The following is a 14,992-nucleotide window of genomic DNA, read 5'->3' on the forward strand; positions in this document are numbered from 1 at the left end:
AGTAGGCATGAAAAAATACAGAGAGATAGAGAACTTAGAAGGCTCTACATGTCAACTCTATAGATGCAGTTTTTTTGTTTTGTTTTAAGAGAGTTTGAAGCCGGCTCGGTGGCTCAGCCTGTAATCCCGCGCCTCTGGGAGGCTGAGGTGAGTGGATTGCCTGAGCCGCGGGTTTGAGACCCGCCTGGGCAGCGAGACCTCATCTCTACAATAAATAAAAAAGTCAGCCGGGCGTGGTGGTGCATGCCTGTAATTCTGGCTACTTGGATGGCTGAGGCGGAAGGATCGCCGGAGCCCAGCAGGTTGAGGCTGCGGTGGTCGGAAGCGGCCACTGCACTCCAGTTAGGGCGACCGAGTGAGACTCCAACTCAAAAAAAAAAGGAGAGAGTGAATAATGCTCATTTGAGCTCTTGATTTTTAAAAAAATGTAATTTGCCCATCAGTTTAAAAATATGCATACATCTAAGGCCACAGCATGTAGCCCACTGGAGTCTTAGAAAATTTGGTGTACCTTAATGTTTGAGATTCCTATTCCATTTCTTATTATCCTCTCAAGAGTGAAGAAACTTGTATAAATCCTGTCAAGGAATGTCAGGAGTTTGAACTGGTTTTACTTGGTGGTGACTACCTTAATGACTTTTATTTTTTTGTTTGTTTGTTTGTTTGTTTTTGTTTTTGTTTTTGAGTTGGAGTCTCACTCAGTCTCCAAGACTGGAGTGCAGTGGCCGGGAGCCTCCACCTGCTGGGCTCCGGCGATCCTTCTGCCTCAGCCTTCCAGTAGCTTTAATTAGCCATTCTGAGTGTATCTCACTAGCAGGATCAATAGCAAGAGTGACACCAGTCTGAGGTTGGACAGGCATACGTGTCCTCACAGAAGTACTTTTTGTGTTCTTACAACTTTTTGTGTCCTCATACCTTTGGCAACAACCTTCGTGCAAAATTGAAGGATCTCTTGTGATAGTTTTTGTTACCATGCATTTATATATGAGAACACTCCCTTCATGGTCTTTCTTTGCTCTATTTGTCAGGTTTGGAGTTTTGGGGTTTTTTTTCCTCTTTCTTTTGACAGAAATGCCTCCATTTTTATTCTGACAACTTTCACATTGTTTAGAATTTGGAAAATAAGGAAAAAAACAAAAAAACTAGTACTTTTTATTTTAATTTTTTCTATTACAAAATTTGAATTATTACACATAAATGTAGCTTCCTTTATGTAAACATATCTTTGAGCATTTACTTGTGATGTTAAATGGTCTTTTAAAATGACATTTTGAATGATTACATAATATACTTTTAGATGTCTAGACCCTGTGGTAGTTATCTACTGTTGAATATTTCTTAATTACATCTTAATTTAAGATGATATTCTGAGCCATGTAACTCCTTTATCCTTGGATGAGGTTACAGTAATGCTGATTTGAATTAGCTCCTTATTTATTTTGCTTTTCTGTGAACCTTTTTGTTTGTTTTGTTTTTCTGGAAAAGTGGAACTTCCATTTGAGGCACAGTATATAATCTGATAGACTCACAGTGAACACGAGCAAAATAAGGACTTCAAAGGATCTCAAGGATGCCACATCACATTAGTTTTGTTTACTTCGTATCTCCCTCCAAGATATTTCATAATAAAGTGGAGATATACATCTTTTCCTTCACTGTGTTTTGCTGTATCCTCATTCTCTCAGTCTGTAATAAAGAAATCCACATTTCCTATAGGGCTTTTACTTTGTTAGTAAATATATTTTCTTTTTCTTGTGTTTTAAAATTCTATTTTATTTTTATTTTCTTTATAGTTATGTTGTATTTTTCAACCATACAACTCTTTAGTTTGTTTAGCAACTGCTTATAACCTACTTGGTGGCAGTTTTAAAGAAGATAGGCAAACCAGCAGATCTCCCTGCTTATGTAGTGATGATTTCCACACACATTACTTTTTCCACTCTCACAGCTTACATTGTCTCTGGACCTGAAATAAGTACAAGACTGTCAAAATCATTTATTGTCACTTTATAAAATAAGCCTTACAGCTTAGTCTTTTGTAAGACCTATTTCTGATGGTGAAACATCGTGTAAATGGGTTTTTGTTCAGCTCTCTTTTTATGACTGCCTGCATCCTTTTTTCACCTTGCATCTCATATTTTTATTTAATTCTTCCCCCCTCCCTTTTTTTTCATATTCCTTTTGGTTAAGATTCTTAATTTTGTTTATCGGAGGGAAAAGTCTTTGTCAGTGAATGAATTGTCATTTTATGCTTTCCACCCTCTTACCTCCACTTCATGTACTTCCATTTTCTTTTAGAAGCATTAGTTCCTCATTTATCTGGCCCTTACTTTAATCTCCTTAAACTCAGCATAGTCCTCGTCTGTGTTTTAAATCTATTTTACACCCGTTTCACTCTGTGTTCTCAGTTTTCATTCTCTCCTTTAATCACTGTCTTGGTTTAGTTACCCCAAAACACTGTATATCCCATTCTCACTCAGTTATCTTACCTTAGTCCTGTAAAATATGTTAAATAAAAATATTTTTCATATATTTGGCAAATATGGTTAAAGTATAGTTATCAGCATATGTCTTCTAAATGACAGTTGTGGTCATTTAGAAATGAATACTGGAAAAGGACATTGGATTAGGAATCAGAAAAACTAGTTTCTTATTCCTTTTCCAATATAATCTTACCATATGGCCTTATTTATAATATGATGAACACCTGTCATGTCTAGCTCATACGACTTTTAAAATTGAAGAGATAATACATTTGAAAAGGCTTTGAAATAAAAACGACTCTCAATATAAAGTTAAGGCACAGTTTTTATGGTAGTCAGATATCATTAGAAAAATTGAATAACTTTCAATGAGGTATTTTTGAATAAAGGTGTTGTGAGTCTGAGTAGGAATTAGCTGAAATGGTAGGGTGGGAGTAGCATTTCAGAAAGGGAATGCCATATGCAGAAAGGAAATAAGATGATTAATTTGGATTCCTGTAAGTAATTTAGTGGCTAGAATATAGAATGTCTACAGAGGAATATCAGGAGATATGAGTGAGAAATATGGGTGTGTTTGAATGTTTAGTGCAAAATTATAGAGGATCTGTTAAAGATTAGGAATGATATAAAATTTGCATTTTCAGAAGTTTGTTATGTTACTACTATAGATGGTAGATTGGGAGGAGGTAAACTGGAGTTGAGGAGATTTGAGGAGGCCATAGCATTTAATAAAGGTCCGAACTGATGACTTTAAGTAGTAATGTGAATATAGAAAAGAAAAGATAGATGCAAAAGGTAATGGTGAAGTAGAATCTGTGGGACCCATGTTTTGATTAAATGTGGGTGGTGGGAAGTCATTTATTAAAAGAGAAAAAGTTATAATTATTTTAGGACTTCTTTCACTATCATTCACTGAGATAGAGACCAAAATGAATTTGAAGGAAAAAGGATAAATTTGATTGGGGGCATGTTAAGTTTGAAGTATTTAGCATATATCCAAGTGCAAATGTTTTGTTTTTTTGTTGGATAAAAGTAGAGAAGATTGGAAAATTGTCTCTGTTGTGGCAAATAAAGCCTTGGGTTTGGATCAGATCACTTAAGGCACAGGACTGTGTCTCTTTGTTATACCTGTTTTAAAAATGCACCCCTTGAGAAATGTATATTTCCTCAGAGAATAAGATACCCATGGCCCTTTGGGGCATATTCCAGTCTTTATAGTCTGTTCCCAATCTGAGTCCTCTGTGAAAACCTGTCATCTTACAATCTGTTAGAAGGATCCCTAAGACATATAATTTAAGATACTATTTCTTTATTGTTGTCTTAACTCTGAATGAAACTTAAAATTTTTTATTGCTCTATACCTATATCATCTGTCTAATCCAAATACATTTTTAACCTAATAGAGTCATAGTACTTAGTCATTATTCATTTTTCTAACTTGTACTTTACCATAAATTGATTATCAAATGTTTTTCACTAGTTTATTCTCATGAAGCCTATATACTAACATAACATCATAAATTTAGTTTATTGTAACAACTTACCTGAAAATTCCCTCTTGGTATTTAGCTGTAAAAACAATTTTTTTTTCTGAATTGGAGTCTCATTCCAGTCACCCAGACTGGAGTACAGTGGTGGCACGATCCCTGCCACCGCAGCCTTGATCTGCTGGGCTCCGGTGAGCCTTCCTCCTCAGCCTTCCAAGTAGCCGGAACTACAGGCGTGCGCAACCACGCCCGGCTAATTTTTTATTTATTGTAGAGACAGGTCTTGCCAAGTTACCTGGGCGGGTCTCGAAAACAATTATTTTAATGTATTTACCTGGCAACTTTGTTAGAACTTCAGTCTTGCTATTGTGAATAGTGCTGCAATAAACATGTGTATGCAGGTTTTTTGTGGAGTGACAGAAGTTCCTCGGGGCATAGTCACAGAGGGGGGGATTGCTGGTTTGTATGGAAGGTCAATTTCTAGTTCTTTTGGGAATCACCACACTGTTTTCCATAGAGGTTGAACTAGTTTCCATTCCCAACCAACAATGGAGAAGCATTCCATTTTCTCTGCATCATAGCTAGCATCTGTTGTTTTGTGTTTTATTAATGATGACCATTCTTAATGGAGTTAGGTGGTATCTCAGTGTGGTTTTGATTTGTAATTCTCTGGTGATTAGTGAGGCTGAGCATTTTTTCATGTGTCTGTTGGCTGCCCATATGTCTTTCTTTGGGAGGTGTCTATTCATGTCTTTTGTCAACATTTTAAAGGGGCTGTTTGCAGCACTATTTACAGTAGCAAAAACATGGAACCATCTGTGCTGCCCATCAAAACTGGACTGGATTAAAAAAATGTGGTTCATGTATACATTGGAATATTACACAGCCATAAAGAAGCACAAAATTATGGACTTAGCAGCAACTTGTATGGATTTAGAGTCTATCCTCCTCAATGATCTAGCCCAGAAACAAAAAAACTGAGTACCTTATGTTCTCACTCATAACCTGACCCTGAACATTTACCATAATACTATAAGAAAGGGATTGGAGTAGCTGGAAACTGCCATGGGGGAGGCGGGACATAACATCAGTAAGGGTGCCTGATCTCAAACCAGGCGAAGTAGGGACCAGAGGGAGGCCCAAACTTGACCTGTACGATGATCACTTGTATACTTAATATTGAATTGTGCCCCACATCTGTAAAATAAGATGAAAAAAAATCCTTTAAAGAATTATTCTATTAATATGAAGTGAAACTTGAGATCAATGCTTTATATACCATAATAACTCAATAAATGTTTGGTAAATTGAAAAAAAAAAAAGAACTTCAGTCTTGCTCAAGCCATAATCTTAAATGATGAGTGTCTTCCCATTCTGCCTTCTCCCTCCCTTCTCCTGCCCTCCCAACTCCTATTGGCCTTGAAGAGTTTTGTGACTTATGCTTTAGCTTCTCCCACTATGGCATGATAGCCTGGCTTTTTGATTTACTCTTTTTTTTTAAGTTTCTCTGACCTGATTGCCCAGTTTTCCTTTTCTTTGTGTCACTGGCAGTGTTATAACTAAGCTGCCTCCTTGCCATCAGCAGGAAGTCAGATGGAGTATGAACAATAGAACTTCCAGGGACAAAATGAGTGCTTGCAGGACTGCAAGGACTACTGTGATGGATGTGACTCCTGCAGTAGCCTCCACTGATACTATTTTAAAGTAATAATTTCTCTTCATGTACGGATCCTTCAAAATTCGAGGACTGCCACCTACCTATAATTTGTAGGTGTACTCAAACATTTTTATGACTGCACCTAAATGCGAAGGGGAAGAAAGACATTTAATTGATTCCTGCAGACATTTAGAAGGAGTGTAGTTAAAATGTCAGTAGTAGTCTAGCTAAAGATAATGAAAAGTGTACTTTTTTAAGGGACTCCTGATCACAGTGTATGGTTGTTGTTGTTGTTGTTTTTTTTATATAAGTAGCCTTTCATTTGTACCTGCAAACATCAACCTCTAAGTACTTCTTAATGCCTTTTAAAAATCATTTCAAAGGTGATGACAAATATCAGAGACCATCCTCAGTTCACAGATTAACATACATTTTGAGATGCAGTGGAATGCCAGTGCAGGAAACAGAAATGAAGTAACGTTAAAACTTCTTATTTATTTCTTGTACAGTGATGTTTTAGTGATAGCTAGTGTTTAGTTCTTTAAGATTTTATGCCAATGGTAAAAGGTAATTTCTAAATCTATATACAAGGGGGGACTTGTATCTTTTGAAGGACGAGTCCATTCTAGTACCCTGCTAGGTAAGTATTCTAGGAACCGGTCAGCATCAGTGTGCCAGCTAGTGTTGTTAGAGACTGCCTTTGGTTGGCTTCAGTGAATATTTTTAGGGGGAGACACTTTCAATGCGTTTGCCCATCTCATGATGAGTGATTTATTAGTGCACCTGCCCATACCGCTCTGAGTGTTGAGCAGTTTTTGACCAAAAACTGCATGACCCCTGAAGCCCATCCTCGCTATTCACCCAGCAACTTTTTTTTTTGTTTCCCTGCATGAAAGAAGTCCTCAAAGGGAAATATTTTGCCAATGTGCAATACGTGAAACAAAAAACGCCAGAAGCACTAAAAGGTCTCAAAATTGGCGAATTCACAAACATTGCATTGTTTTGCTTTGCTTTCCTCCTTGTTCCCAACTTTCTGCTTTACTTGCTATTAAGCCATTCTTTTAGTGACAGAATGAGACAGGCATGAATGATTTGCAGTTAACTGCTTGCCTCCACACACAAATGCCTCAGCTTCACATCTAATCACGATTCATGCTTTATGCCAGACTCTTGCTGTCATCCCAGCACTAGCAGATGGTGGGGCCAGACCACCGGGGCAGTATGACCCAGGGTTCTAAAGCTGTACATCTTCTGGTAGGTAATGGTCAGAAAAGGAAGGATGTTAACATGGCAAATTGAGTTCAGTTCTTTCTGGCTTCTTGCGGTAAAGAAAAAAAAAAGGATTAAAGGTGTCACATTTTCAGGTGGTACCTTAAAAACTTATTTTTTAGTCCAAGAAATAAAATAAAAACATATACTAGGAGTGTTATGATTCTTTAATCAGAATCCTTGATAGTCAAGGAATGCATGGAAAAGTGGTTTTTAACTTTGCCTAAACCCGTTATTAGAAATACATTTTATGCATGTATACAGTATGTGCACATTCACACATGCATATGCATAATTCACACCAAAATTTTACTAACAATATTTCACCTTGCCATGCACATTTTTCCCTCATCTTTTGTTGTTATGTAGGTGCTGTTAATTCTATTTCTTTTTTTACCTAATTGCTGTTCCTCATTCACTAAGTAGATTTTAGAGTTCACCAATGGATTGGGACTCATAATTTGAAAAACAATCAGCACTTCTCTAAAGAAATACATTATATTCTTATGTAGACTTTCTCAAATTATTCTGTTAAAAATGGCTTTCCTATTCTTCATTGATCACATTGGCTACCATTTACTTAAGAAGGTTTTAGGTTCTCTATTATTTGTATCTATATATCCAAGGATCTAAAGGATAGAGGGAGCTACATATAAAAACAAGTTTAAATGGAATGTTTTAATGAGCCTTATAATCCTATATCTTTAACATGTGCCATTTTTCTTCATTGTTCACAAATAGTAATTTTATTTCCTTGAGCTTTTCTTTATCATTTATTTTAATAGGTCATTCTGTCAATAACAGATGCTTTATAGGCTTTTTATTTGTTTTTTTAACAAAGAAGGAATAGAAGTAGCGGACTCTTGAATTTCTATATCACCAAATAAAATTCAGAATACCATGGATTTTTATAGTTTAATATTTCCCTTCCTCATTAATGGTGGACTGAATGAGTTGTATGAAAATCATAAAAGTCATATGGAACTAAATAATATCCTTGACTGTCATTCATTTATTTCATATAAAATAGTATGAGAAAAGTTTTTTTGCTTATGTAATTGCCATTTTTAAAGTAGCTATGGCTTTATAAGGAGCCCCATAGAGTTTATGTAAAATAATAAGCTCTTATAGCTCTTAGAAGAAGGAACATAGTAAAAAGCATTTCTATTCTGAATAGATAGGGTTGAAACTAACATTGAGAGTAAGTTTGTTATGCAAATGATATATTTAGAAATAATTCCTTTATAGTCTGACTATAGATAGACAAAATGTTATATTATTAAGTATTTTGTGTGAGTTAAAACTCAAGATAAAAAGCACCTGTGGAGGAGAAGGTAATTTTATATAAACATATTTGAATGTATAGTAAAACTGATTTCTATTATGGATGGGGTAAATTCTTGAAGAACTTATTGTAGATACAGCTGTCAGTGTTAGTGTTTAAGATTCATTGAAGCTCTTTGTATGTTCTCTTTTTCAGATACAGAAACAAGTGAAAAAATACAAGGAAGTGGAATTCTTCAACTGTTTGCAAGTCTGTTGACTCCACAGTCCTCCTGTACAGCCAAAGTAGCTAACATCATAGCAGAAGTAGCCAAAAATGGTGAGGTTTTCCTCAAGAACTTTTCTGCTGGGAACATCTTCAGTTTTGCACCTTACTTGTCAGTATGTTTTATTAATTTATGTTTTAAGTTTATAGATTAGACTTTTTATTTCTATTTATCTTTTCTTTGATTTTTTTCCATGTAATTGTTTTAAATGACTATAGTTATAGTCATTTTTTTCATACATTTTCCATTTGTAGAATTAAGGGAAAACACTGTTAGTCCTATTAGGTATACTTGTATCATTTACTACTTTGGTGTAGGATTCAGGCTTGAATCCTGTTATCTTCATGACATAGGAAAGCATACCTTCTTAAGTATTTATGTTGCTTTATGTTATACCCAGATAAACTCACTATCCTTTTTCAGTTTTGCCTATCATTCTAAGTATGGCACTTGACTTCAGTAGTATAGTTGAAATATATGTTCTGTTTTCTACACTTACCTTCATAGAAAACACATATTTCTTAAATTTCCAAGTAATAAAACTTAAGTAAACAAACAATGACGACAAAGCTTAGATTGTAGAATAGTTAATCCATTCCAGTGTGTATTGTTTATATAGTGAGAGAATCTTTGGAAGAACTATGTTATAGCAGAACTATTCAGTCAGGTTGAGAGCAGCACTAAATTTCTAAAGCAATTTTTAAGCACAAGAGAAGGCTATACTAAATATAATACCTTTAGCGTGTCTCAATTTGTCAAAGTTTCATATTATTTTTAGGCCTCTTATTTTAGTATGTAGCATATATTGTACTTTAAAGACAAGAAGTTTAATAATTGTGGTTTTATTTGTATAATCACCATAGCAGGTGACTTTGTAAAGTACTAGTATATGTTGTTCTTGCCTGGTAAAACAACGTGTTCTTAAGAGTTTTACCAAAAGAAGAAAATTGCTGAGAAACTTTGTCATTTGTTTAAAGGTTCTCAAAATGCCTTTTAAGTTCATATTAGGTTCTGTATTAGTAAATCATTTTTTGGTTGAGGTTACCAGGAAATTAGTGCCTATTGCTTGTATGTCATGTCCAAGAAGCAGATCTAGTTTGAAAATGGATCCTTTCTAGACGTTGTGTCTTAACCCTATCTGAGTCTTCTTATATACAAAGCAGCTTGATTTTTAAGATGAAATAGCCTCTTTTTAACCTTGTTAGAATCACAGTGTAGATTTCCGGAAGTCATGGTAGAGATTCCACCATTTTTATATTAAAACCTTTTTTCTTAAACATTTGTAGGCAGGGCGTGGTGGCTTATGCCTGTAATCCCAGCACTTTAGGAGGCTAGAGGATTGCTTGAGAGGATTGCTTGAGCCCAGGAGTTTGAGAGGCTTGAGCCTTGGCAATATAGCGAGACCTTATCTCTACAAAAAAATTTTTTAAAAATTAGCTGGGCGTGGTGGTGTGCACATGCAGTTGCAGCTACTTAGGAGGCTGGGGTGTTAGGATTGCCTGAGCCCTGGAGTTCCAGGTTGCAGAGAGTCAGCATTATGTCACAGCACTACATCCTAGGTAACAGAGTAAGAGTAAGAACTGAACTCAAAAAACAAACAAAAAGCTCTCCTGTAGCAAATTCAGAAATTTTGGATACGACATTTTTGTGAAATGGATTGCCATTCATATATGCTCTTAATAATATTCCTCATAAGGCTTTGTCACAGTTTCATGACAACTCTGCTGCTAAGGGTTTCTTCTGGTAATACTCTCGTAGATAACACCTATGTTCTAAAGACATTATATTTTAACATTTATACCTTTAATTAGAGGCTGACAAAGGGTATTTCACTAACCTCTATTAATGAAAATAAATGAATACATTTGGATGTTTATTGCTTGATCACCACATTTTTTTAAAGCGACTGGCTGAGATAGAATCTTGTTGAGTGTTCTTTTTAAAAGAAATACGTATTTTCAGAAATGCAAACTGACACAACAGAGTATATTAATTGTGCTTGTATTTTTTCTGATTAGAAACTTGGCAGTGAAAAGAAATTGTAAGAACCAGAGAAAATGAGGCTGGAAGTTGATTTTTTCGTCTTGACTCTGCTGTGCACAGAGGAGCATTAGCGTATACTTCTTAGATTCAGATTAAACTCAAGATCTGTTCAAAAATGCACATACAAAAAGAATCGCTAAACATTAACATACCCGACTTTGTGCTGACATTAAAAAGTCAGAGGATAAGTAAGAAATTCCATAGTTGAATTTAATATGGGAGGATAGCTGTGACCATAAATCCAATATGAAATAGGATTATTGTGCACACATGAGAAAATATAGAAGGTAAATATATTGCCTTTCTTCACACTTATGTGAGAATAATTGGAACTTGTGCATTACTTTATTTCCTTCTACCTCTTTTCAGTGAGATTTTATGGTGGGAGTGAAAAGTGTACTGGTGACCTGAGTACAGAGATGACAGCATATGACCTGAAAGATTGGACTGATAACTAAAGTGAAAATTGTGTAAAAATAAGCAAAAGTTGAGCCATTAGATTATATCCATTCCTTCTAAAGCAGCTCCCAGTCTTGCGTCAGAAGCAGTGTCATCCAGGAAATTGTTAGATGCAAATTCTTGGACCAACTCACTGAATCCGGAACTCAATAGTGGGGCCCAACATCTGTTTCAGCAAGTCCCGTAGGTGATTCTGATGTGTAATGACATCTCAGTCTAGAGCAATATAGAGTCAGTAGCTTGGATCAACATTATACTTTTTTTTTTCTATCTGTACTTTATCAGATTGCAACATGTTTATCAAAACTTCATTTGAGTGCTGTAACAACAAAAGAGTGAAAATTAATTGTAGAGTCAAAATTAAAACATAACAAAGAAAAATAGCAGTTCATTCATGTTGCCATTTCCTGAAGAATAGCAGTAACAAAACAAACAAAATAGTGAGATATAACAAGTTTTATTTATGAAATAAAAGAACACATCAGACCATTTTTAAATTTCTTGTTTTAGTAGTCAGTGAAATGATCTCACTATTGGAAACCAGGCATAGCTTGGTGAAAAGTATAGAGAATGTCGTCTTTAATTTGATTACTTTGAGTTGGTGGCATGTTAGTTTAAGGTTTGAAATCGGTGAAGATTCTAAAGTAACCATTAATTTAAAAGGTAGACAGATTGATGTATCGTCTCCTGTAGATGGTAATAGGATTCATGGATGTGTGTAGCATAATTAGTATTCCTGACAGAAATGGTAGGATACCTGATATGACAGAGTTAAAACCATCTATGATAAACTTAGTGGTTAGTTGTAGAAGATCTCTCAGTGTTGGAAATTTAAATTACAGGGGTTTTCCAGTAATACAGGATAGAAAAGAAATATGATAGGAATGAAATCTACTGTGTAGATAGAGAGCAATACCTCATACTTAGGGGGAAAATAAGTTGTTTCCGAGGTGACAGTTCTCATAATAGCCCTGTATGGTATGTTGTAAGAATTGAAAATGAAGGAAAAGAGAGAGAGGATTGCTTTAAGAGTATATGTGGAACAAACTAAGGAGTAGACCTCCTTGAAGATGAGAGTAAAAAGATAGTTTTTGTTTGTTTGTTTGTTTGTTTTTAGTAGGAGAGGATATAGATTAAGGAATTAGTTCTTTGTTGATGAACTTTATTGACCACATATCCTTATGGTAAGTCTTGAAGTCCAGAATGACGATTCTAATTACTGGTTATTGGAGAACTTTCAATAATTATATATCTTCATTATCCTTAAATTTTGTAGTGTTCCACCATGAATCACTGCTAAAAAAATGTTTATTTCTAATCATGACTGCGGTGATATCAGACTGCATATAGACTGCAAATAGAGAATGGTATACTATACTATAAAGATAAGGGGGAAAATGAGTCTAAATTAAGAAACCTTTTTTTTTCTTTCTAGCATACAGCTTTAAATGAATTAAGACATCTTAACATTTGGTGCTTTAGACCTGTAAATGCATGGGTACAGCAGCAGATATGAGTGAGCCCTGAAATGGATTTTAGTAAAGAATAGGAGTGAAAATGTTTGATTTCATCATGTCTTACCAATGGAAAAGGACCTATTTTTAATAAGTCTGTGAAACATATGTAAAATATGTATGTATATTAGCTTTTTAAATAGAACTTACAGTGAAAATAAGGCAGTTTGATGACTTAGTTTGTAACTGTAGTTGTTTAATTATCAGGCTCATAGAAAGAACATTGCCAGTGTTTCTGTCATCACATAAGTGCTTCCAAAGCACATCCAGTTAATATAAAAAGGTAATGGTAAATTAGTTGTAATAAAATTGAATCAGAAATCCTTTTGGTTTATGGCAGAGACTATCGGCAAAGAAAAATATGACCCACACATTTTGGTGTACTTGTTTTACGAAGTATTTAGTATTTAGTTGTAACAGGGTACTTTTGAACAGAAATGCACTCTTCAAATATTAAGACACATTTTAAAAGTATGTACTTCTTTTATTAATGGAGATGATTTGTGTAAACTTTAAATCTTTAGATTTTAATTAAATATGTCTCTTGTTTTCAGAATTTATGCGAATTCCATGTGTGGATGCTGGATTGATTTCACCACTGGTGCAGCTGCTAAATAGCAAAGACCAAGAAGTGCTGCTTCAAACGGGCAGGGCTCTAGGAAACATATGTTATGATAGCCGTAAGTGTTGAAATATCAGCAATACACATACATTTTAAGGAGTGGTGATTTTCAGGTTAATTTCATTTTGGTGTTAGCACTGACTTTTCTAGGCTAAGATACTACATGGGCAAATATGATTTAGTACTGCTTATTTAAACAGAATCAGTGGAAATTTAAGCTGTTATATTCTTAAGTGAGAAGTTACAGGAAATAATTTTTTTTTTCCATGATCACAAGTGATGTTTTCAGAGGAAATTAAGTTACTTTCTAAGAAACTGGAACTTTTAAATTTAGAAAAAAATATTTCTTTTCAATTAGGTTTTATTGGAGTTTTATCTCTGAATGAGAATGCTTATGGACGCAGTTTTTTAAAAGTTTCTAAGTCTGTCCAAATACATTTTTAATTACTTGCAATCCAGTGAAGCTATTCATAAAAAACATTAGCTTCTCAATAGCTAGATTGGCCATTGCATTTGCATTGACTCCATTTCTATTTGCCATTATATCATTGTCATCCTCGCCACCTCCTGTAACATACTGTTCTACTAGGCAAGGAGAAAGCAAGAAACTCACGGATATTATATTATACAAATGTTAACATTTCTACTTCCCCTTTCTACATATAAACAGAATACAGGAAAAAATCATGAGTATATTCAGTTTAGCTAGGCTTATCCTGATTTTCCCTAGATTTCTATTTTCTGAAACCAGAACACATATTTTATCATTCATCTTTAAAGCCTCTTAGGAATTTAGTTTTATTTAGAAGAATTTTTAATGCCTATTTTTCTCTGTTGAGTTTTTAACTCAAGTGAGTTATGTGTTGTTATAAACACAGAACATATGACCCTTTTATAATAGGCAGTCCTTCAAAAGTGATTTATGCATATGAGCCAGAAAGCAAGCAAGGGCATAAACATATCCATTTATGATAGAAGAAGGATGTAGGAAAAAAGATAGCAGTAGTAGTAAGGGCTTGCTTCATTTGTTTTCCTTTCCTTATTTTTTCTGAAACATGTTAAATATCAATAATATGTCTGAGGACATGCATGTCTTAATATTAATTTTAACTTATAGTTTTCAATATCAATACAGCCTGTTAACTTACCTATATGCTCCTTAATTCCAGTTCTTTAATCCTATATATTAGCTTTATCTACAGAATTCTAGTGCCTTACGTTTATAACTTTGCATTTTCATATTTAGGGTTCTTATTAAACACCATAGCTATAATATCAGGTTTCAAGAATAAATCTCTTAGTATGTATTTAAAAGACCTCTGCTGAGTAGTAGTCAAAAATTGATGGCATGTACCTGGAAAATATTATTGCTGTCTTTATTCTTATCCTTCTGTTTGTTACTAGAATTTAAGGCTACTGAAAGTATTCTTTAAACTTTGTTCAGTTTAGTAATTCTTGAATTATGCATTGTTTCAAAATAGGCTATATTATGTTTTTTGAGTGCTTTTGTCCTACAGTTTCACTTAATATTGGCAAAATAGAAGAATTACATACAGTGGTCTTTTGTCTCATATTGCTTTGGTTTTTCTGGACACTGAGTAATATTATTTCCTATATACTCTAAAGAACTTTGAAGTTAGGGTTGTAAATGTCTGGTTAATAAGATTGTTATTTTGATGAAACTGAAATCCATTATTATGTTATTTATCATATCCATTTACTTTACCTTATGAGATATGCAATATAAAGTTCTATGGATATAATTTAAATCTTTGAAGTGAATTTTTGGTTTAGTTATTTATAAATATAATGAGTTTATACTTAATTATAGCTAAATGGATAATGAAGGTTAGTGAATACAGGTAATATTTTAATACTTTTAAACTGTAGTTAAAATAAAGCTAGCAA

The 14,992-nt window shown here is 34.2% G+C and overlaps 1 protein-coding gene across 6 annotated transcripts in view; it reads left to right on the forward strand.

The window, feature by feature from the left end:
- RAP1GDS1 (Rap1 GTPase-GDP dissociation stimulator 1) overlaps nt 1-14,992 on the forward strand; it is a 166,385-nt gene that overhangs the window by 64,229 nt on the left and 87,164 nt on the right. For all 6 annotated transcript variants that reach the window (XM_008066995.1, XM_008066997.1, XM_008066998.1 and 3 more), the window contains exons 3-4: nt 8,377-8,499; nt 13,017-13,142. In XM_008066995.1, coding sequence (XP_008065186.1) covers nt 8,377-8,499; nt 13,017-13,142 — 249 coding nt within the window. The remainder of the gene's footprint in view (nt 1-8,376; nt 8,500-13,016; nt 13,143-14,992) is intronic.

Source organism: Carlito syrichta, unplaced genomic scaffold (assembly GCF_000164805.1).
Source record: "Carlito syrichta isolate Samal-C Ts95f unplaced genomic scaffold, Tarsius_syrichta-2.0.1 Scaffold309239, whole genome shotgun sequence".
Lineage (NCBI taxonomy): Eukaryota > Metazoa > Chordata > Mammalia > Primates > Tarsiidae > Carlito > Carlito syrichta.